The sequence below is a fragment of the Kwoniella newhampshirensis genome, chromosome 6 (assembly GCF_039105145.1).
Source record: "Kwoniella newhampshirensis strain CBS 13917 chromosome 6, whole genome shotgun sequence".
Lineage (NCBI taxonomy): Eukaryota > Fungi > Basidiomycota > Tremellomycetes > Tremellales > Cryptococcaceae > Kwoniella > Kwoniella newhampshirensis.
Window position 1 is genome coordinate 337576 of NC_089960.1, and position 23100 is coordinate 360675.

Here is a 23100-nt window from a genome sequence, read left to right on the forward strand (position 1 = left end):
GGGTCAATTTGGCTAGGTTTTTATCAAAGGGTGGGTTCGACGAGCAATGATCAGTACTCTCCATGCATTATGATACCCGTCGTCCGACAGGAAGAAATGCGAAGGAAACCAGTGAGCGGGTGGAACGACAATGTTCCAGACTTGGGTCGACGTTCCAAGCTTTCCAGATGGAGGGGACATCGATACAGTAAAAATGCACGGGGACATTATTGACGCACAAACATTCCCAATGGCAAACTCAGAACCAGCTCGCGGCAGTGCCACATTGCAAACAGTACACGTAATACGTTTGCTCAATCTTTGTGTCGTCGTTCGCCTTCCTGTGGAGTGAGGTGGGGCGAGAAGGGACCGTCAATGGGGACGAAGAACCGTGTCCCACAAAAGGATGGGGCGACGATGAAACGCTCTATGCGTAAGGTGGGTTGAAGGCGCGCTCCTAAATCTAGGACAATCGACAGAGTCAGAATGGCTCCAATGTACTGTAGACCGGTTTCGGTCGATCCCTCGAGTTGATATCGTTTTCTTGCCGCCCTCATCAATCACGTACTGCAGAATTGCATCTCACGCAACGGGTAGAGACAGGATGACTCCTCGTAAAGAGCGGCCGTCTTTCCTCAGGGCATGTAAGTAAGTTACCGTTGGCAATTCTGCTTTTGACCCACTATGACGACTGATGGGGATACAGCTCTGTCCATTTCCAGAGTCAGAGCGCTATATAAGCTGTCAGTCAGCAGTCATTCTCGCCCATCTGTCCAGAGCGATAAGAATATAGATCGTACAACCGAAGAACAATCCACTATCCCCACAAGAAAGACTGATGACAAGGCGATCCATCTTCAGTTCTGCCCAATCGGCTTGGATCAAACGGCTTCTGAAGCCTATTTACCCGTTGACGGAACATTTTTACATGACTGAAGGCCCAATACATCAATACATCAGAAACGACTGTGCGTCGAGGCGATTGAGAAGTCAATTGAACCATCACCACACTTATGACCGGACGAAAATATACTGTAATTCCAAAGCGGACGGAACATGGTATCCTATCGACTAGAGTCAGTACTATTTTGCTGATACAGTACCCTTCGTAAGAATCACCCGAAGGGATTGATGGTCTTTGGAATCATTAATCACCCTCGACAGATCTCATCGCCCGGGATCACGTCGTATACTGAATGACCTGGATGAGCCGGTAAGCCATATGCGATGGCTCATGACATCTTGAGTATCATCCGATGACATATCCTCCTGATTAATCTTCCAATCTCTGCATGTTATTGCATCCCCTTTGGGACTTGGTGGGCTGGCCGACGGACGCTTTGACATCAACCAATTGGATAGTCCTACCTATACAAGAGAAGAGACATGAAGGGACAAGGTTGACCTCGTGTTAGACAGGATCAGACGGTCATCTTGTCTTTGTACAGATACATGTTTTACCCCTCATGACAACGCGCAGGATGCAAAGTCATCATGTCATAGTCAACACCGTCTCCCTCGAGAGAAAGCTCGGACGCGTGCGTAACCTAGTCTGAGACCCCGTAGACTTTCCACCATCCCACAGGGAATTTGCAACCCGCAAACGACCTTGTTGTAGTCTGTTGTTTCCCATTCAACGCCATGATAGGCTGACAAGTTGTTGTCATTGCGACACAGGCACAAAGGATGTAGATCGCCACTATTATCCACGAAGAGCTGAAACACGGAACGAGCCATGATGTTGCGCATGAAGAAGGGAATGTCTCCCATGTATCTACGGAAGGCTTCACCTTTCGTCATTGCTGATTTCATATTGGTAAGCAGATAGCTAAGCGAACCTCCGTCATACGACGTTTTTTGCACCTTTGTCGAAGCTCAACATGCCACAGACTTGGGTGAATCCAGTATAAGTGGCGCAACAGTAATCTCGCCATTGACATAAGTTACTGTAACTTGCATTCAGCACAAGTGTCATTTTAAACAAAAACTCCACCTGTCAGATTAACAGCGCAATGTCGACTACTGATGAGTCTCTAGTGTCCAATACAGGTGAATAGATATTCTTCTATTAGTAGCCCGTCATTGAGACATCGCTGACCGTTTGCCACAAAACAGCGACCAGCGATAGCGTATACAGACTTCGGGATAGTGTGGGTGAGTGTATCCAGCTTGTGGAACTCTTTTTCTAAGCCTGTGCCAAGTGCCGAGGCTGATGTAAAATTAGATCATGGCAATATCGACAGAAGGTTGATCTACTGGACAGAAGACTCAACGAGGGTAGAAGAAGAAAGGATAAATCGTATCGGCCCTCAGGCCTTCTTATTCTCGAATGGCACCGCGATCGGAACGCTGGAAAAGAACGAGGTCAACATAGCTTTCTACGCGCCACGCTACTACGATGAGTTTGGGGCGAGGAACACTGTCACAGACCTTGCTGTGAAGGATGAGCTGGCAATGCGTCCGGGATTGCTCAGAGACATGGGGAATCACGGGGATATGCTTGAAGATGAAATGAGACCGCTATATTTGTGGGCAAACACTCTGGGACCCAATGACAGACTGACCAATGGAACTGACGACATCTATCGGCTTGAGAGTAGTGTGGGTGAGTAGTTTCAGATGAAAGACAATGTGGTCTGATGTATTTTCGTCTAACTGTGTTGTCAGACCTATCCGGAACCGATGCCAAAACTTTCAAGATCTACTGGACGGATGATGAGACTGTCGCGCGCGATAGGAAATATGTGGACCATTTTGACCATGCACCCAAGGCGTGGCTGCTGCCCAACGGTACTGCAGTCGGAGAGATACGAACTGACAGGATTTCTGCCGCTTTTGGTCGGATGGCCACCCAAGACAAAGATTTCGCGACCATCAGGAATCGTACTACCGGAGCCGAGGAGGTGCTCGAAGTCGATAGGTTACCAAAGGTGCTTTCTGAGAATCTGTACGCATCTGGATCGGGGGATAAGACCGAGCACAGCGGTCAGTGTAAACGTATCTACATCTGGGCAAGAGAGATCGACGATGAGGTTTAGCCATCGCTTGTATATAGGATATTCAGTGTCCGCGATACTTGAAGAGTGGTCGGGTGGTTTCAGCTTGTCAAGACACTTCCTATCAGGTGTACTGCATTATGTCTGACAGCGATTGTTACCCACAAAAGCGTGCCGACGCTCCTGTCCAGGCTGTGGCACCAAGCAGATCATCGGTCAGCGGAGTAATCGCCACACCGGAGGAGTTACTATACTGCTGTAAGCTATTCTGGTACATGCTGATGACGGAAGAGGAGCAATGAGCAGACCCCTTTGCCACGAAAAACTGGGCGAGACCCCGCATTGAATGACGGTCAGCTTTCGTCATGGTCACCGAGTTCCTTTCAGTAAGATTGTATAGTGGTGGTCGAATACACATTGCACGCCATCATGGCGCAACATCTAGTGTCGTCATCCCCTTCCTTTCAACGAAGCGCGAAGCCTGTCTTCTCTCGGACGAGTCACCACTCGAAGCCGGAAAGGTATATCAACGCAGACCGCAGACTCTGCATGACGTATCCCAGTGACTCAATCTTATCACGACAGTCCTAAGGTCAAACAGTAACACAATGTCAACCCGCGTTTCGTCCTCTAGCAACACCGATGGTCAGTCATTTTTCATTATGTCTCAGACAGAGCGACAGAGTGTTGAAACCAGAACTGTCAGACCGCGTGATCATGGTCTCGGTGTATAGGAACCATACCGATCGCGAGCCTGAGAAGCGGATCTACCTGCCCTCGGATACTAGAGAATCTCGCTCCTTCATTTCCGAGGACGGGAGATTCAGTTTCGCTTTCACTTATGTGAACGATGCTAGTTTCCGTGCCGAGAACATGATGAGCGTGGAGAGTCGAGAGCTTGAGACGGATGGCGGCATGTGGGGTTTCCCTTTTTCTCAGCGTAACACCGATGGGGCCGTGACGCAGGACTATTACTACGCACTGTATGTGCGTGGAGAGAGCATACCGAGATCCGCTGCCCCAGCCTGGGGCTGAGAGCGCCTTGATTCTCCCGTACCGGTAGGTATGTTCTAGTCCGACGGCTGCACCCCATCTGGAATCTGGCATACACAACGTACTGAACTTTGTTTCGCGTCTGCGCGAAGGTGTCAGCCATCTGGAAGAGGCATCGACCGATGTCAAAGAATTTACAGAGGTCTGGCGGTAAAGGTGAAGATTGTATCGAGGTTTCCTGACCCATCAGGGCGAACCGGTTGTCAGGACAATAGGAATGCATTTCATAATCTACGATGTGCTTCGCGGTGTCTTCCTCATGCTCGTGATACTACATGTCGTACAGGATTACTCCTTTTCAGTAGCCAAAAGAACGCAGTGCTGGCCACTCGCCGTTGCGTACTTGACGCTATAAGGTCGGAGAAGCTGTAAGTTGTGTATTTTCATGTTGGATATTGTATTTTAACGAATAAGACAACAATTATCATTCTCACCTTGCCGCTTCTGACCATCGTTGGCACGCCCGCACTCTCGATCGACGATGAGGTTTAGCCTTGGTAGACGGAGACGTGTTCTTGGAATGCCAGAGTCTTTTGTCGTTGTGTTGCTTGTGCTGCACTGTGTGCTTTGTCAACGGAACGCACATAAGTCGCAGTGTACCATATGGCGAGAGGAATTGTGCACATGTGTGTTGGCTGGCTGCTCACATGTCAGGAGAAGATTGCCCTCCGCACTTTGCTTCTGACCAGATTGGACTGCCAGCAGTCTCTCGTCGAGCTATGAAACAGTTCACACTGAGCTGCACCCTTCACCTGGGCCAGCAGATTGATCGTTGTATCGCCAAATGGTCACCGCGCCAACCGCGCCATTGTAAGCTGCTTGTCTGGTGCACGTTGATACCGGATCAGAAGCGACAGGCAGACCCTCGTGTGACGAAACACAACATACTGAATGCGAATGATATTCGAGTTGTGTCACGTCATCGTCATTGAGTTCCTTTGAGTTGAAGCACCTTACTCGGGGGTCGTCATTGACTCTGCACGTCATCGATTAGAAGGCGCAAAAACTCATTGCAGTCTCTCCTTTGCTTATAGTGAGATGCATAACCTTCTTCGCTCAGTCATGTCACTTTTAGATGCAAGGCGATTCTAAAAAAAAAACGCCTCAATCTCCTCGTGACCTATAACTACCCAGTAGATGATTTTGAGCATTGACAGCCTTAAAGCAAAACAAAAACAAGATGTCAACCCAGGCTCCCTCCTTTGGCGGTCCTACCAGTCAGTGATTGTTGTTGTGCTTCTGACAAGTGGCCAGAGAGCTGAACAGATCAGCAGGGCATAACCCGCCGGAGTCTGTGACCGTCGTCTCAGTATCCGAATATCCTGGTGGCTCCGAAGCTTCACTGATTTATTTAGATCCGGATCCCACGGCATCGCATCTCTACAACGACAAAGGTGGACGATTCAGTCTGGCTTTCTACCATATTGATGATGATCATTACCGTGTCGAAAATCTCATGAGAGAGGAGCGGTGTACGTTCAAGGTGAATAGCAACATAACGAGCTTAATACACGGTACGAGGCACGACTCCGATAGCACTGTTATCACGGAGTATAGGAATCCGCTATACGTACGTGCATCTAGAAAAGCTCGTTCGGAAATCCCGCCCTGGGGTTGAGCGAGACTTCAGCTTCCTGTACCAGCTGATACGCTATACCTTGACGTCCCCGCTTGGTCTGAAATCGCATCTCACATGAATCATATGCTGCTGGCGGTCTTGGGGTTGCGCGAAGGTGGTGAATGTACCGAAGAGTGAGGGGTCGTTCAATGATTATACTTTGAGTATGGTGGATATCGCATAGGGCGATTCTGTGCGATTGCCACGAAGGGGCGGCTGGACGAAAGGCATGCATTTCATATTTATGACGTGGTCCTTGGTGTCTTCCTCATGCTCGTCAATCCAATCATGTCGTACGTGGTTACTCGTTCTTGGTAGCCAAAAGGACACAGTGCTGGCCACCCGCCGATGCGTAGTTGGCGCTATAAGGTCGGAGAAGCTATATGTATTTTTATGTTAAATATTGTAAATATCCGAACGAATAAGACAACAATTATTCTCACCTTGCTTCTGACCAACGTTGGCACGTCCACACTCTCCTCTGAACCGAGACCCAATTGACCTTGGTCTATTTGATCGGAAACGTGTCAGCTCGAATCCGAAGCACTTTAAGCGTACGAAAAGTGACAATACTCACTTCCCAAACCCCAAGAATACACGTGCCCAGATCTCGAGACAGCAATATTGTGTCTGGTACCCGCGGAGATGTTGGCTATAGGATTGTCCGACGGCTTGGAATCATTGTAGGCGGGAAAAGGTGGCACAATCTCGTATTGCTCAGGGATAGGAGGGAAGCAAATCTACTCGAAGGTGAGCGCTCTGAATGCAGAAAGTGCTCAGAAAAGTATGCTCACCCTGATAGGCTCCGGAACATACTCGTCCATTGGCACACCTAAAGCTGCTCGAGCCTCTGCCAGCTCCAACTCGGCTTTCTCCTTGGCATCCTCGTCCACCTTGTCAGCCTGGAGTATAGCATCCAGCTTCTTCTGTCTCGTCGCCACCTTTGCTTCCCTCTCCTCCGTCACTTCCTCCCTTCTCTCCTTGATCCCTTCCATCGCAGGGTGATCTTCTGCGATACCAAGCTCGTGTGCGTCACATCGACCGCAACCCCAAACTTCTCCATTGTCGAAAAGGAAGAGAGAGTAGTGTTCACCTCCGCTGACCTGGACGACTTTACTGCCGCCGTGCTGTTCAGGTGACAAACCCTCGACCTTCGTAGGAGTTATAATCATGGTTTGATCACCGCCATGCTTGGAGCTCAACCCAGTCTGGTGGAAGGTATTCAAGCCCCAAGCAAAAACGTTGCCCTCGGTATCAACCGCGAAAGAGTGGTAGATACCCGCTGACACGTGAACGATGTTCTTGAGACCCAATCGTTCAGGCTCAAGGCCGTTGATCCTTCTTCGTTCGATGATACGTCGACCAAGTTGGTTCTCCTCTCCTTTACCCCAAACGTAAACTCGACCGGTAGTAGTGAGAGCCAAAACGTGATCGGCACCGCATGACACAGACACGATCTGAACTTTTGAGAAGGCAGGGAGGGAAATTGGGTTATATTGGAACTTGGGGTGACCGGGGACACCATCGAAACCGAGCACACCGTCGTTGGACTATTGACACATTAGCAAGGGTATGTCAACGCGACGCTACCGCGAAGCCGAACTCACTCTGAAACTGCCCCAAGCTCGGAGCTCTCCACTATCTGAGATGGCAACACTGATGCTATCACCGGCCGAGACTTGGACAGCTCTGAACTTCTCTTTTTCTAAGCTTTCGATGACCATAGGTACGGTTTCCAGATCCTCATTGGGGATCATTGATCCGGGATTGTTTGGATCGGGCACATCAGACGTTTTTCTTCCCAAGGCAGCGTTATCGTTGATGCCCCAAGATCGTACCTGATTGTGCAAGTGAGCATCGACCGACTTGGTTCGAAAAAGCTCAAACTTACGCGACCCGCCTCATCGATAGCAAGTGTGTGCATACCGCCACATGCAACGGCTTCGAGACCACCGCTCCCTTCCTTGCCATCCCTACTCAACTTCCCATCTTCGATCTGCTCTTCAAACCTGTTGTCAACTGGTCAGCGGCTGCGATCAGACTGCGGGGCCCGCAACTCACCAAGAATGCAGTTTCGGTCGAGCTATCTCGTCTAATTCATCCGGTCCAAGACCAAATTGGCCCATATCACCCGTACCCCAAATGAAAAGCGCGTTGTGAGGAGAGGCAACAGCTACCAACGGAAACATCAAAATTCATACTCCTTGGGCCGAAGCAAGTCTCAGCTTACGAGGAACGCCTGGGATAGCATTGATGGGTATGCCACCTATACTCGATCTTCTCCTCGATGTCTTCTTTGCGTCCTGAGCAAGATCTCCGACTCTGCCCTTCTTCGCCGCAGGGGCCTTGTCCGGAGATGCGGAAGCTCTCCTGGTCTTTCCGTTGACAGTCCCGCTTGGTTTCGGTTTCTCTTCCTCAACAACATGTCCGTTGGGAGCAGCAGCATCTCCGTCCTCGGCAATGTCATCTTCTTTGGAGGGAACAGAATTTGTCACCGCAGGTTTTGAAGCTTTTGTGGATACAGGCTTTGTAGCCCTGCTCGAAGCTGGTTTCGCCGCTCGAGACGCCGGTTTCGCTGTTGCGGCAGCAGAGGTTCCTGTGATGAGACGGAATGTCCATGTACATCAGAGATGTGAAGCAATCCTCAGGAGAGACTACTCACTTTTGGGCGGCATTGGTAGGACTTTGCAGCGGTTTTGTCGTCTCTTTAAAGTTTCGTTATGATGTTGAATGGAGGTTATATAAGAAACGTTCTCTGCTTTCAATGTTGATGCAGGTTCAGAAAATAAAACGGTTGAAATCAGATTAGGCATGTGTGATGAGTCAACTGGAAGGAAAGGCGCGTAGCCTTGTCGGTTGGAATGAAAAGGGGAGGACCGGATAAAGTTCCAGGTTGTTTACATTTGTGGGATTTAAGGGGGCGGGGGTGCGGTTGACTGTGCTCAAGCGCACGTTCAGGCACGATCACCTGTGGAAAGGTGTACGTACTTTGATGTCAAGAGAGGGAAACACACGCGTCTGATCTCTTTCTCCATTCGAAATGTACACAAGTCACCTGTTTTTTATTATTTCTTCCTTATTTTGACTTTATAGTTATCTCATCATCATTGCTCTTGATCGTCAGCTTCTGCGTGCGTGGGAAAGAAGAAGAACAAACAAGCAAGAGAGAGAGAGAAAGAATCATTGACGATGGGTTGAAACTGCTCTCCACATCAACAACAACATCAAAGCAGCTCTGAACTCATCCCACCGACATTCACTTCTCACACTTCCCACTTCGACCAAAACATATCAACGTATAGACAGATACAGCGACAATCGGCACTTTCTGAAAGGGCTGACACAGTCTCGCTTCCAAACATCTTCCCTTTTCACACTTTCAGATCCTTCATCATCAACAACAATGGCGTCAACAACAACGCCGTCACAGCTTCCTTCACCTCACATGTCTTACACACCCTCGCCACCTCAGTCATACTCTCAGTCGCAGTCCTCTCGACCTTCTACATCGTCGCTTCCCAGATCTTACAAGAGAGCAAAGTCCGCCAGACTGGAGAGAGGGAGGCGAGAGATGTCGGTCCCATTGGTGAGTTGGTCTTCGAGCTGGAGCATAGTGATCACAGTCATCAACCCCCATTCTGATCGTCATTGCAGCTGTCAAAGGAAATGTCTCATTTTTCCTTGTCTCATTCATCACCACCCCAAATGGTCTCACCTCGGGAACCATCACGATCCTTCCACATGACTCCTCCACTCATGTCAGCCGCCTTTCCAGCATCCTCGTCCACGTCGTCACGGACATCACATACGCCGCGATCGAAAAGTCACATTGGGCCTTCGAGAACGCCTGCCATCCCGCCGTTGCCAATAGATCACACTTATCCCTCCACGGCACCGCTTCCACACTTGCCCTCATTCCTAGGCAGTCCATTCTCCTCAAAGACTGCAAGAGGACAATACATGTATCAAACCGCTTCCACACATCAATACGCTGGCAGAACCGCAATGACGGAACGTCTGACTCAAGCAGGATATTTTGATCAGCCAGGCTTGGAATGGCTGGAGAACAGTGAATGGTCACCGGTGCGGCAGCACAGAGCCGTATCTGATGAACATTCACCACTGATAGGAGGGTTGCCTCAATCATCTTCCCGGCTTCGCAGAGGCACTGACGGCTCCACATCTTCCATGGACGACTGGAGCGGTAGCGGGACCAGTTCGTCTTCGTTGTTATCGCTAGCAAGAAGCTCGATGGAACAACAGTCCCGACCCAATATCCGTACGTTATGGGATGAAGCACCAGAGCTTCCGGAAGAAGAGGAGGAAGATCTCGCAACACCGAGTCGCCAACTCTTCGGTCTCCGCGGTTCGGATAGCGCAGTCCCAAAGTCGTCTGAAGCTGCTCTTGGTTTCCCGGACCGGTCACCCAAATCTCCTCAAAGCACGAATCTGTCATCCGCGGCCATTTACCAACCTTCGCCACTTCATATACAGCCGCTTTCACAAACATCGCCCGATGACACATCTAAGGGAGATGGTATCAACTTCTCACCATACAGGCAATCACGGGCTTCGCTGTCGAGCTTCATCCCTCGCCTCCTGTCGTCAAGGAAGAAAAACATCTCTATGCGAGGTGACCACGCTCCAGAAGTTTCACTTTCAATCGAAACGACAGGAGACGAGGAAGTCCACACTTTCTCAAAGAACGACTCGTCCGAACAAAGTTTGTCTCAAGGCAAGAGCTTTTGGAGTCGTGCTTCGTTGTCGACGGCAAGAAGACCAATGGAAGGTGGCGATTTTGAGAACCCGATGGTGATCGGCCTTGGCCTGGGTATCAGGGGGAGTTCAGCCGACAAGGCCTTTGACCTCTCCAGATCCCTGTCGAGTGACTCCAGCGGTGATATTGAAGCCTCGCCTTCGAGACCGATGTCTGCTAAAGCTTCGACCAGTATGTTCGTGAAGTCTTCGGCCGGCTTCTCCTCAACGGCCAAACAACAGCCAAAACTCACAAGGCCATCATTCCCGGGTCGAACGGTGCTATCTAACAGCTGCTCGTACATGACTGTGCCGCGCAAAAGTTCGCCAGATGTACCAACCATCGGTACCCTCCGGCAAATCAGCGGAAGGCCTCCACTTCGAAGAGGTATCACCGAACCTGCTGAATCTCACACACCATCAAGCTCGGGACTTTTGTCAGCGAATTCGGCTTTTCATACACCTACGTCCGCATTATTCGATGACGCCAAACCCTCTCCTGCGGCGTTTGCATCCACCGGTTTGGTCAAGAAGAAGTCGGGAATCGCTGGTGTAGAATTACCCAGATTTGGTGGAGACAGTGAACCAGTTGGCGAAGTGAAGAGGAGGGAAGCAGCCGGGCGCCACGGGATGGGTGCTGGTATCCCCAGCCCACTCTCGCCTATTCAGCCTCTCCCTGGATCTGTGCGCAATGCAGATTTGAGCACCGCTTCAACTAAAGGAAGTACGACCAGCGGAAGCACAAGTACGGCGAGCAGTAATGCCGCATATATCCAAAATGCTCAGCGAACCAGGGGTCTGAGGAGGAAGGGGAGTACTATGTTCATTTCCAGTGGATCAATCGGAAGTGTTGACATGATGAGAGGGGATAGCAAAAGTTCCGTACAGAGTTGCTACTCTCCTGCCACGCCAACAAAGCCTGGCTTGCAAGGTGCGCATTATATCACTCACATGTGGGTAGAAATATGGTCGAGCTGATACGTGTAAATAATGCTTCGAGTAGGCTTTGGTGTCAGTACCCCGTCGCCGACTAGCGCTTCCTTCGTTTACCCGTTCGCGCAACCTGCCGCAGCAAACCCTCTGTCTACCCCTCCACACTCAGACCAACAGTCTCGGCCCGACCTACATGCTCCTCTTTCGATTGAACGATATCGTCAGCTGCCAGCTCGAGTGCGACAGATCAGTCATTCGCACAATGTCGATGGCCGAGGCCCAATTGCTCGAGCTTCGAACCCCATGCTGGCTGCAAGCTATAAAGCCGCTGTTCATCTGATTCCCGAAACTCCCGGCGCTGGCGCTGTTAGCTCATGCGCGCACGGGAAGGAAAAGGCGACCAAAAGCATGACACGACTGGAGAAAGATTTCCTCGTAGTGCAGAGTCTCGGCAGTGGGTCGTTTTCTCAGGTGTGGAAGGTTAGGGAAAGGAAGAGCGGCCGATTCTACGCCGTCAAAGCCGGCAAGCCTTATTCTGGGGCAAAGAATAGGCTCCGTCAACTGGAGGAAGTCTCGATCCTTCGACAGCTGTCATTCGACCCACATCCAAACATCATCAAATACTTCGACTCATGGGAATCACACTCGAGACTGTACATCCGTACTGCCATGGCTGAATGTGGAGATCTATCCAGGTTCCTCAGTCTTTTGGGAGACACCGGAGGATTAGGCGAAGCTCGGGTGTGGAAAACACTGGTGGAGCTCGCAGATGGTATCGAACATATTCACAAGCACAGCTTCCTCCACCTCGACATCAAACCTTCAAATATTCTCATCAACCAGCAGGGCGGACTAGTCATTGCTGATCTCGGCATGGCGGTCATTTGCGGGGAAGGACCGGAGGGGAAAGTGATGAGCGGTCTCAGTCCAGCACTGCCTGAGCGCGACGAACGTGGAGGGTTCATGTGGGAGACAACGCAAAACATAGCAGTGCATACCGGATCTGCAGGAGGTGCAAGTAACGATGCGGGTGTAGTGTCGGTGATTCCTAGCCCTATCATCGATAGGGAGGTGGAAGGGGATAGAGAGTATCTCTGTCCGGAAGCTCTGGGTGATGAGGAAGTCGGGAAAGGCGCAGACGTGTTCAGTCTGGGGATCATGATATTGGAGGCAGCGTTGAATGTAGTACTGCCAAGCAGTAAGTCAAAGTTGTTCCCGGTTCAAGGTCGCGTCGAGCTGACAAAAATTGCTTAGATGGAGACGGATGGGTCAAACTACGCAACGACGATTTCTCCGACCTCGTTGAGCATTACTATCCTCGTCAAATATCATTGCGACGAGGTCTTGAACAAAGCCAAGGGGATTCGAGCGCACCGATCCTCTCGGATGAGATCCTGAGTGTGATCAAGGCTATGATGAGGTCTGTTCCCGAAGAACGGTGGAGCTTGGAGGATGTGAGGAGGTACGACGTGGTTATAAGGGTGAAGGAGTGTGCGAGGGGAGAAGCCCTGGTTGAGGAAAATGAGAAGTGGCTGGCGGGGGTCTTGGGCGAGGACTGTTGAGATGGGCGGCGCCTGGGAGAAGTGAAGCAAAGGTAAAAGTGCATAGAAGTGGGACAGTGAACAAAAAGACGCGAACGGATAAGACCACAGTAGTAGCATGTAGCCATTGAGTTTAGAGAGACTTGCATCAGGGATGATCCTGATGAATAATCTCACAGTCCGGATCTGATTGAGCAGCGATGATTATGTTGTGCAGCAGAACTCTGGCACTCCGACATGCTGAACTATTTTAGCAGTTTTCGCTAGATGATGCAGCCACTCTTTATCTTTTGTGGAGGTGGAGTAGATGTGGTGGAGGTGGGGTAGGTGTTTTTACGCTTACCTGCCGAGTCACGTGACTTGATGCCGCCGGATTGATAAGCATACAATCAGATCTGGAGAGAAGGTGGAGGTTGATCGATTGAGCGTGCAGGTTGTTTTGGTACTGAAATTGCTATCATGTCGCTGTAGAGAGACGGATGATTAGCTAAAGGCATCGTGTGGAGTGTGTTACAGGTGGAGGAGCAGCATGTGACAGGTTATCACATATTACAACAAGAGGGCAGACGGCCTTCTTTCTCGTGTGTGTCAAACGGTCACCTTGATTGTATCTGACTGATCTTTCAGAGATCGATATTTCGCGACAAGATCAATGTCCACACCCACCCTGACGGAGAGGAACGGGGACATTATCAACCTGCCCGTATGCTTGCGGTCCCATGCCGAGACCGCCTGCACCGCTTGTGATGACGAGAGGGGTATCAAGGATCAACATGTCCCGGATACGAACGGGGATCCAGAGCCTTGTACAGGGTCTATGGATGCTGCACGGGAAAGAGAAGCTCCGGCTCCGATCCCACCTCCTGCGCCTGCCCACAAGTTCGCTGTCAAGTTGTCCCAGAAGAAGAAGTATAGCCTGCTCTTCATCTTCAGTATGGCCTTGTTCATCGATCGTGGGTTAACTTATGCGCCTGTCCTGGGCCCGTTCAAGCCATGATCAAAGGATCGTCACACAAGCTGACAACACTTTCCACTGGTAATTCTTATCGCATCGATCGCAGAATGGTGCCTTGCCGCCTTCTTCATCTTCACGAATCCGATCGTTCAAGATCTCAGGGTCGAACATTCCCAACAGTCATGGATCATCACCTCTTACGCGGTGACCTTTGCCGCCTCTCTCCTTTTCTGGGGAAGGATGTCCGATCTCTACTCGGCTCGAGCAGTCTTCTCCTACGGTTTCTTGGCTCTGGGCGTCCTCTCCATCATCATCAGTTTCTTACCTGAACAATATTCATTCTTCATCTTCCGAGCCTTGTCAGGACTGGCAGGCGGAACGCTCGTCCCCTCGGCATTCCGGTTGATCGTCATGGTATTCGAGCCGCACGAACTGAAAAAGGCTTTCACGCTCTATGGCGTTGCGGGACCACTAGCAGCGACGAGCGGCGTGATCGTTGCGGGACCACTAGCAGCGACGAGCGGCGTGATCGTTGCTGGTTTGATGGAACTGATCAAGAAACACAATCAACTGGCAGGGTGGAGATGGTTCTTCAGATTGTTGGCCGTCTTGACTTGCCTGTTTCGCTCGGGAGTCTGCTGTGGATCCCAAGGGAACAAGGCGGATCCACAGACGTCATCAAGGATAAATGGAAGAGATTGGACCTCGTCGGTTCTTTCACGTCAGTGACTCTCAACCCCCTCTCTACTGGTGAACGCGTGTTGCTAATTGCTGGCTGAGATGCTGTAGTATGCTCGCTACGATCATCCTGCTCGTCTTGTCGTTCACTCTCGGTGCCACATCTGGGTTCCCTTCCGCCGGTTTCCTCGCGCCATTCTTCATCTCCCTCGTCCTCATCGGTCTATTCTTCTACTGGGAATCCTGTCTGCCCGTCACCCACGCCTTGTTACCTCCTCAAGTGTGGAAATACCGGGATTTCGCACTGTGGATCGCGTTCGGCTTGTTCCCACAGGGATGGTGGTCAATCCAAATGCTACCCGTCGTGCAGGTCTTCAGGGAAGTGCGAGGCGAATCGTATCTCATGGCAGCGGTAAGAATGCTACCGATGCCAATCGGAGCAACGGTCGCCACCATCATCGCCACCAATTTTCCGAGGACGGCGTCGAAACCTAGGTGGGCGGTCGCGGTCAATATCACGATTGGAATAGCCATGTTGGTCCTCTTTGCAGAATCAAGGACTCAGGTCGGGAGGGATTATTGGAAGTATCTCCTCCCAGGGTGGTTGGTCGCTTCAGCCGCTATGATGTTCCTCTACAATGCAAATAAGTGAGTTGGAGGCGGAAGTTGACTGACTATATCCTCATTCCTCTTCAAGTCCATTTGACGTGACGTGGCAAGGCATCCGACTCCGCACATTGACAACATGGTGTCACACACCGATCCGCGTCCTCATCACACCACATCTCTCCCAGTGGTACCATTCTGTTGACCCTTTACCACTCCCACGAGGTCTTCACGTCGTTCCTCGACTTCCTTTCGTTTCCTTGCCTGGCACCCGATCGCAGAGCAAGATTCAGCGCTGACTCGCTCTCTGTCACTCGCTCAGCGTCGGAGTCATGACCTCGGTCCCGCCCGAGATGGCAGGAGTAGCGGGTGCTCTTCTCCAAGTCGCCGTCCAAACAGGTAACGCGATCGCCCTCGGTGTCCAAGCTGGCCTGCTCACCGTCCATCCTGGCGGATATCACGATTGGAGGAATATCCAGGCCAGTAGTTACTTCCAGATGGGCTGGGGAGCCATCTGGATGATTGGGTTCCTGGTACTCTATAGACCTAAGAAGAAGGCGTTGGAGCAAGGGGATGAAAAAGCGGAAGGGAAGAGGCAGACAGCGGCGGTTTAAGCTATCACTGCATCCCGGAATGTTGACAGGTGAGAGAATAGTAGAACCTATCATACAGTCAATGCATGCAAGAAAGTGACTTGCAATGGCACGCTCGATCAGGGTCCTCTTTCTTTGAACTCATACGCCTCTCTTATGGTCGCCGCTCGGCTGGCCTTCAACCGCTCTTGGACAGATCTGGCTCTGTCGCCCACCCTCCACTATTACCATTCTGCTCCTTTGCGTCTGCCTCAGCTTTCTTCACCAACGTCCTGATCTCCTCAATCTCCTCGGTGACCACCCCATGCTTCCCCTCACCTTCCAACCCAACGATCTCCCTTCCAAACAATTCACCGAATTTAGGAACCATATCCCCTGCCACGTCCGCCACCGAAGGTAACGATGGTATCACACCGTTCGAAACGGCAGATCGGGAGATGAGATCATGTAGCGAGCTCGCTCGGACGTCTGCTAATCCGCAGGCGAGAACGAGGTCGAACCATTTCAGTGGTTCTGGTGTGATGTTCATGGCGAAACCGTGAGATGTGATTCGATGGCGGAGGTGAATACCTATGGAAGAGACCTGAAATGAGGCGACGAGCGTGCGAGAAGGAGAAAGTAGATATCGCGGGGGAGCCAAGCATGAAACAGAGAAAGAGAGAGAGAGAGAGAGTCGTCATGTTCAAGATATGCGGTCGGCGAGTGGTTTAGGCAAACAAGGGTAGTACGATCAGCCTGTGATCCCGTGTCGATATACATGTGTCCACATACCTTTTCAGTAGGTGAAGAGAAGACTCCGACATGGCCATCAGGATGGGGAGCGAGGATCGTATCGCCCAGTGCAGATATCTCCCTGACATAGTCTCCCAACATCGCTTGCAAGTATTCCACATAACATCTGGTGGAGGTCTGCGTCCATATCTCCATAGATCAGCAATCATCCTTCCTCGCATAAAGGATGGACGGGATCGTCAGACGACCCGCTGGGACTCACCTCCATCACGTTCAGATCCAATATGGGATATCCGACCAATTGACCCGGACCATGATATGTCACTTGACCGCCTCGCTTCGTGATGAAGAAGCTCGCTCCTACATTCTGCACTTTCTTCTCTTCAGGATGTAATTCGTTCGGATTCGGGGAATTGTCTCGTCGTCCGGTAGTGTATGTCGGAGTGTGTTCTGCGAGAGGGGGAGAAAAGTGGTTGTTAGTGACGGGAATGAGGTGTGTACGAAGGAGGGAGCCTAGCAGCAATACTGATCAAGGCCATTTGCCTGTCCAAAGCTGGATAACAATAGTAACTCCATCTTGACTCCTCGATTCATTCTCACTTGCACCCTTTCTCTCACGCTTGATTACCCCTCTGTAGTCCCAAAAACCAGCTGAAACAACTCACCAAGCAAAAGCACCAGATCCCCCACCCCTCTACTCCCCACCGGATCCTTCGTCTTGGCCGCCAACCTCCTGTCAATGATATCATTCTGCAGCTTCAATCCCACCGGATACGGTATCGGTTCCTTGAAGACATGATATCGCAAGGGAGGGAGCTTGATCCCTCTGGAAGCTGAGGAGGAAGGAACAGCACATGCTGGAGATAAGAGGGAGGAGGAAGGCGAGGACGAGGAAGCGGTCGAGGAGGAGAGAAGGGAAAGGGGTCGTGTTGTTGAGGAGAATAGACGGGTCAAGGGGCGAGTTGTCATACTTGTTGTATCTTGTACTGCTTCTGACCTCTGATGGTATGAAGAGACGATCGAAGTCGTAAACCTGGCGCCAGTGCAGGATCAGACGATATGCTGACAGATGTTGCTTCTGATGACAGATCAAGAGGGTCAACGAAACGAGCTTTTTGTTTTTCCAATTGAGACGGATGTCAAGTGTGGAGGCTTCTTGATCTGCCATTGCCCATGTCACGGCACTCCGAAGAATGACTGTCTCTTCGTCAACAAATCCATGCATAGCATTGTATCATCATAACATCCTCGCATGGCTCGTAGAGTATCGTCACTTGCTATCTTACACGCAAGTCACAACATGATGACTTGGATTCCCTTCTCGCCACCTCCCCTCGCTCTCCGATGGACAACATGGCCCGTTCGAAGCATATGGTCTTCTTGGCCTAACACACAATGATAGATCGAAAGCGTGCAATGCGTCTACCTACGGTTCATTGTCCGTCCGAGCTCTGCGTGCCTCATACCTGTCACCCAAACCAATAGTCGGCTTCTATCGTCATGCATCGAATGCACTCGAACACCTAAGCCATTCTCCCAGCTTTACTCGCACCAAAGATCCCCTTGAACCCTCCCTTCTTCTTCTCGGCAATTACCGGCTCAAGATCCGCTGCGACATACCTCCTATCCATGCTTGGCTGGACATACATCGTTTGCACTGCTCGTCCGTCCATCCTTGTTCTCGGACTTCGTTGATCGAGCGAAGCTCTGCCTGGCGTGAGAATGCTCTGAACATTGAGGGGATGAGAGGATTGCTGTCTTGACCGAGATTGTGGCTGAGGGTAGCCACCATATCCTACGCCGTTGCCCATCTGGTAGGTCTGACCAGCGCGTTGATCAGGGAGATAACGACCTGTTGTGCGCGAAGAGGGAGATTGCGAGGTAAGTTCGACAGAGCTGGCCACCGGCATTGCCGCCTTGTGAGAGCTGAGATACTTCGAATCGTGGACAGTACCGTTCAAGTTGAATTCTTGATCTGGGAAGGTCGCAGCGAAAGAGTCGGGTGAACCTATCAACCTCGGTTCTTCCCCTGGCGGAGGTATCGGTGGTAAATTCTTAAACCTGTTTGGAGACAGTGGCACCGAAGGAGACTTGACGATGGGCTGTCCCTGTGCGCCGTTGATGGCATTGGCGTTCGGTGTCTGACCCATTTGTTGATTGAAGAATGAGCTGGAGTTGAAGGTCACAGGCGGCGGAGTTTCAATGGCCATCGTTCCGCTTGATGCAGAAAGTGAAGAAGTAGTCTTGTTATGGGGTCTCGAATTATGCAGTGCGTAACGAGTACCAGTCTGTCCACTTGTGTTACGGAGACCGGTTCCAGGGTCGTCATAGATTGACGCAGGCTCTTGTGACATATACCCGCCTCGACCTGTTAACATCTCCATGACAGTGTCTTGCCGATCCTTCTCCTCTCCCAAATCGTTGAGCGTCACCGATACCCGTTTACCAGAAGTGAAACTTTCTCTCCTTCTGCCAGAGGTAGCGAATTTCGAGCTTGCGGGACTCGCTGATTGACTCACGTCCGATGACGAGGTGTATCCGTTCCCGTTGGCGTTGATGGGCGCAGACACCGATCGGACACCGTACGGGTAGGAAGCAGAGTAACGATTTTGACCATTGTCCTGACCATCTGTTAACATCGACGATGAGGACCCGCTCCTATCTCGCGTGTGCCGGGCACGGTCACTACGGCCTCCTCCTACGAGATAAGAGATGGAGGGGGGTGGGGCAAGGGGTGTACCAGGATCGGTGCTGTTACGCTCGGCTTCAAGTCGCGCTGATTGATCTACTTTGGAGCCCTTCTTCGACTTGTCACCCCTGACCTTCATCTTCCTGAAGAAACCTTTGATGCCCTTCTTCTTTGCTTGTTTGTCCTCTTCATCACCATGAACTTGCGAGAGACGAGAGTGACTGACAGCGCGCGAGATTCGAGGCTGTTGATGCTGCTGTTGTTCTTGGTCATGGTTTGTCGAGGATCCTCGAGAGTCAGTGCGACTGAAGAAAGAGGGGCGGGTCGGGGATGCGAGCGAGACAGCTCGAGGATGTGATGTGACGTTGTATGACGATGATCTATTGCGTCGATCGTTGTCTAGTCCAAGACTGAGGGATACACGTCAATAACATCGTGAACAGACACTCTCCGGCTGACTTACTGCATGTCCATCATGCTACCACTGCCATTCTGACTCCCACCGAACAAGCTGGTGACGCTGCCTCCCCATCTGCCCCACAAACTCCGTCTTCCACCATGTCCGCCTTCGCTACCATCTCGCGCGGCGGTCGCTCCGGCACGAACCGCAAATGAGAACGGTCGGAGACCGGTTCCGTCCGTCGGAGACCAAAGTTCTTCATTCGCATCATCGTACATTTCGCTGCGGACAGATCTTTGTTCGCGAAAGCCCGGACTGCTACCGTTTGCATCCCGACGGGTTACCGGTGAAGCGTACAGCGGAGTCCGGGGAGCACCTAAGGCAGGCTCACGTTCAGGAATGTAGTGAGTAAGCGGTCGTTGCAATGGTGTCGGTTTAGGCCCGGACGCGAGTGCGGTGAGGTTTGCCGGGGAAGAAGGGCTGGGTCGAACGACGGACAAAGCAGGCGTAGTCCTCGTGGGTGTAAAGGCACCGCGCATATGTTCGCTGAGATCGCGAGCGTGTTTTGTGTCCCAGGCGAGAGCGTTAGACTGAGTCCCTCGGATACCGGTCTGTCCTTCGTGGCTGGATATGGTTGACGACGAGAAATTGTTTTCCTCTGGGAAGGGAAAGTAACCCAAGCGTTGCGCCTCAGTCCGCATGTCGAGAACCAAAAGCCATTGGTGGCGAAGATAGGTTTGCAGAGTTTGGTATCGGAACGCAGATGCGGAAGGGAACTACGTCAGAAAGTGAATTCAGCCAAGGAACGTCAATCACGTTGCCAATGTAGACACACCTTCATCATGACTGCTTTGATACCGTCTTCCGTCAATTTGCCTCCTTTGGTACCACGAAAATTCCTGGGAAGACCTTCCCCACTTTCCCCTTCTTCCCACCTGAATCCCCTCCATCCGACTTCCTTGGTGATTTTCCAGTCGGCCTCACGTCTTGTCGCTTTGAGGATCGAGCGTCGTCGTCGTCTCTCTTCGAGCTTCCTTCGAATCTGCGCATCCTCGAAAGAGTTTCCGGTCGAAGCCGGACTGAAACTGGTCGAATCCGAGTCTTCGCTTGAGGCGTCGTCATCGTCGTCGAAAGATCGATTGAGTTTGCTGATCATCGAGCTGTTACCGTTGCCAGTGTTCAACGACTTTAGCAAGGCCTCTTCGCGCCATTGCAGATCTCGGAAGTCGACATCGCTACTTCGGCTCCATACGCCTTCACCCTGGACATCAACATCCGCTAGATCCCGATCTCGCATCATGCATTCCAGACAAATCTCCTCTTGAGGTTTGCTTGGCCCTCGACCCGCAGCGGTTTGGCCGCTCGGACGGCCCATGCCGACACCGTTTTGGTTTAGTGGACCGGCTCTGCTCGATGTACTGGCTATAGCTGAGGGATAAGGGCCAGTGTCGGCCAAGCCAGCGATGACAGGCAAGCTCGAAGCGGAATTGGTCGCTTGGTGCTTCTGGTAGAAGGACACTGGTTTCAAGGTAGAGCTATTCTGACCTGGTGTTGCCGCTGTTTGAGGAGATCGCGTAACATTTAGAGGAGGCCAGCTGGAAGACGGCACGGGTGCGGTAGGCGGAGCCAAGCCGGATCGCTGGGGTTGTGACAGTGGTACTGGAGCTGGAGCGGATTGTTGATGGGCATGAGTTAGAGCAGGTTTTGAGAAGGAGTCGAGAGTTGAAGGTTTATTTTGGATTGTCTGTGCTGGGTCTGTTCCGGCGAAGTTTGAATTGTTCACATTATCCAATTTAGGCGGACGGGGAAGCGACCTACGAGTCGTTGGTGAGGTAGGCGACGGATGTTTTAGGTCGTTAGTCGATGCCTTCTTCTCCAGTCGCCTGGGACTCTCCAATTTCGCCTGGTATTCCTTTACAGGTATCGGCTGGGGTTGAGGCATCATAATTGATCCGCATTCCACTGGTGATCTCTTCTCGGTGATCTTTGGCGAAATCTCGTGAGGCGGGGTATACGTGCCAATCACTTCCGACACGCGCACAGGTGAGGGCTCATGACTAGGCCCACTGCTCTCAATGACCGTCCTTCGTCGCGCGATCCCGGGAGAGTGTTTGAGGATAGGATCGGGTATAGGATTGCCGTCTCTATCAACTTCAGAAGCCGAAAGCGGTCCGGGGATGTGAATAGTGAGAGAATGTCCTAGTGGTCGCGCCCGTATAGGTATCGTAGGGAGGTCACGAGACACTGACGTCGAACGATGGTAGGGTAGTGATGATGAGGAGGCAGGGGAGGAGTGTTCTCCGTTGGCGGTCTTGACGAACGATGGTGATAGGGGACCAGCGGGAGAGATAGGGGACAAGGCAGGGAGGGGGGGCAACGCCATTGTTGGCGGTGGTAAAGGTGGAGGGATGGAACTGGCTACTCCTCTGACCAGCTTTCCTGACGAGCGTGAAGACGCTGATGATGAACTCGACGGCCTGACACTCATTCGAGCACCGCGGCCGTTGATAGATTGCGAAGCATCGATTTGCGCTGAAGTACCTGGACCTGGTTCGATTCCGTCCTCTATATAGCGCCTCGTGGGTGATGCTGAACTGGCAGTGGTCACAATGGTATGATGGGTCGATTGCGATCGAGAACCTGTAGGCGAAATTGGTGAAGACGCGTATGGTTGAGGTGACAGACCATCAAAGGATCCAAGGTGCAGTGCAGGATACGACAGAGTGGGTGGACGTGGTAGAGTTGACAAGGTGGCGGGTGTCGTCTGCTGTCCTGCCAAGGTAGGATCCGGACCCGTGTTTCGGGCTGCGGGGACAGAAGTGGCCATGGCGGTGCGTGTTCGTATGTGTCTGTCCTGGACCAAATCGATTTCTGACGTAAAGTGGATGAAACGTGTTTTCCTTCTTCGTCAAGTAGGACAAGAGGGGATCTTGACAGCTTATGCTGTTCAGATCTTTAGATGATGTTGTATCGTTGTACGTACAAGAGGATCGTTCTGAAGTCTAGAGGGTTTGATGGATCAAAGTAGTCTTACAGATGTGCGGGTGGGAGAGCGTGTAGCAGTCGTGTCTCGTCCTGTCTTTTTGTTTTTTTTTGGGTCATTAAATCTCTCTGTCGACTGAATCCCTAATTTCGGGTACAAGAAGGTGGACTCGAGGGGATGACACAGGAAGCGACCATGACTTGTGTGTCTATTGTCGACGCGTGGATGTGTCGATGAGATGGATGATGGCTGATGTGATGTTGATGAGTTGTCGCTGCTACTGGTGACTAGTCTTCTACCACGAACCCAGTCAGTCGAGAGAACCAGCAGGTGATCTTTTGCTCCCTAATACGTTCTCTCTCCCACCGAGTCTAATGATCGGGTCCAGCCCCCGATCGGACTGACTGTGCGCACATCAACACTGGATTGTACCCTGATCATTACAGGACATTGGGTATATTCTAGTTAGGCTCGCGAGATATATTTGTATCATCGTCACAACAAACTGGATAAGCTTTTGACCCGAATGATTGCAGAGCTAGGCACGCGCGTCCTTTCTTTCCCGTTCCTCTTACCGTATCCGGCGGTT

The 23100-nt window shown here is 51.4% G+C and overlaps 7 protein-coding genes across 7 annotated transcripts; 4 read left to right on the forward strand and 3 right to left on the reverse strand.

Annotated features, from left to right (window-relative positions):
- Positions 1–1991: 1991 nt before the first annotated feature.
- On the forward strand, positions 1992–3017 carry IAR55_003315 (uncharacterized protein; the record flags this gene model as incomplete). Its single annotated transcript, XM_066946422.1, has 4 exons — positions 1992–2028; positions 2095–2133; positions 2204–2584; positions 2647–3017. 4 exons carry the CDS (start codon positions 1992–1994, stop codon positions 3015–3017), a joined length of 828 nt encoding a protein of 275 aa, XP_066802814.1.
- Positions 3018–3617: 600 nt separating this feature from the next.
- On the forward strand, positions 3618–4010 carry IAR55_003316 (uncharacterized protein; the record flags this gene model as incomplete). Its single annotated transcript, XM_066946423.1, has 1 exon — positions 3618–4010. One exon carries the CDS (start codon positions 3618–3620, stop codon positions 4008–4010), a length of 393 nt encoding a protein of 130 aa, XP_066802815.1.
- A 1937-nt stretch (positions 4011–5947) lies between these two features.
- IAR55_003317 (uncharacterized protein) lies at positions 5948–8321 on the reverse strand (the record flags this gene model as incomplete). The annotated part of the gene is made up of 9 exons (XM_066946424.1): positions 5948–6025; positions 6090–6154; positions 6224–6386; positions 6441–7196; positions 7254–7484; positions 7538–7655; positions 7708–7819; positions 7877–8242; positions 8309–8321. The coding sequence occupies 9 exons, from the start codon at positions 8319–8321 to the stop codon at positions 5948–5950; spliced, it is 1902 nt and encodes a 633-aa protein (XP_066802816.1).
- A 728-nt stretch (positions 8322–9049) lies between these two features.
- IAR55_003318 (uncharacterized protein) lies at positions 9050–12896 on the forward strand (the record flags this gene model as incomplete). Its single annotated transcript, XM_066946425.1, has 4 exons — positions 9050–9232; positions 9301–11332; positions 11405–12532; positions 12589–12896. 4 exons carry the CDS (start codon positions 9050–9052, stop codon positions 12894–12896), a joined length of 3651 nt encoding a protein of 1216 aa, XP_066802817.1.
- Positions 12897–13527: 631 nt separating this feature from the next.
- Positions 13528–15728, forward strand: IAR55_003319 (uncharacterized protein; the record flags this gene model as incomplete). The annotated part of the gene is made up of 5 exons (XM_066946426.1): positions 13528–13828; positions 13937–14417; positions 14483–14551; positions 14620–15156; positions 15437–15728. 5 exons carry the CDS (start codon positions 13528–13530, stop codon positions 15726–15728), a joined length of 1680 nt encoding a protein of 559 aa, XP_066802818.1.
- A 157-nt stretch (positions 15729–15885) lies between these two features.
- On the reverse strand, positions 15886–17408 carry IAR55_003320 (lipoyl(octanoyl) transferase; the record flags this gene model as incomplete). Its single annotated transcript, XM_066946427.1, has 4 exons — positions 15886–16290; positions 16479–16616; positions 16702–16889; positions 17105–17408. 4 exons carry the CDS (start codon positions 17406–17408, stop codon positions 15886–15888), a joined length of 1035 nt encoding a protein of 344 aa, XP_066802819.1.
- Positions 17409–17962: 554 nt separating this feature from the next.
- Positions 17963–22355, reverse strand: IAR55_003321 (uncharacterized protein; the record flags this gene model as incomplete). The annotated part of the gene is made up of 3 exons (XM_066946428.1): positions 17963–19538; positions 19592–20304; positions 20364–22355. The coding sequence occupies 3 exons, from the start codon at positions 22353–22355 to the stop codon at positions 17963–17965; spliced, it is 4281 nt and encodes a 1426-aa protein (XP_066802820.1).
- Between the last annotated feature and the right edge of the window lie 745 nt (positions 22356–23100).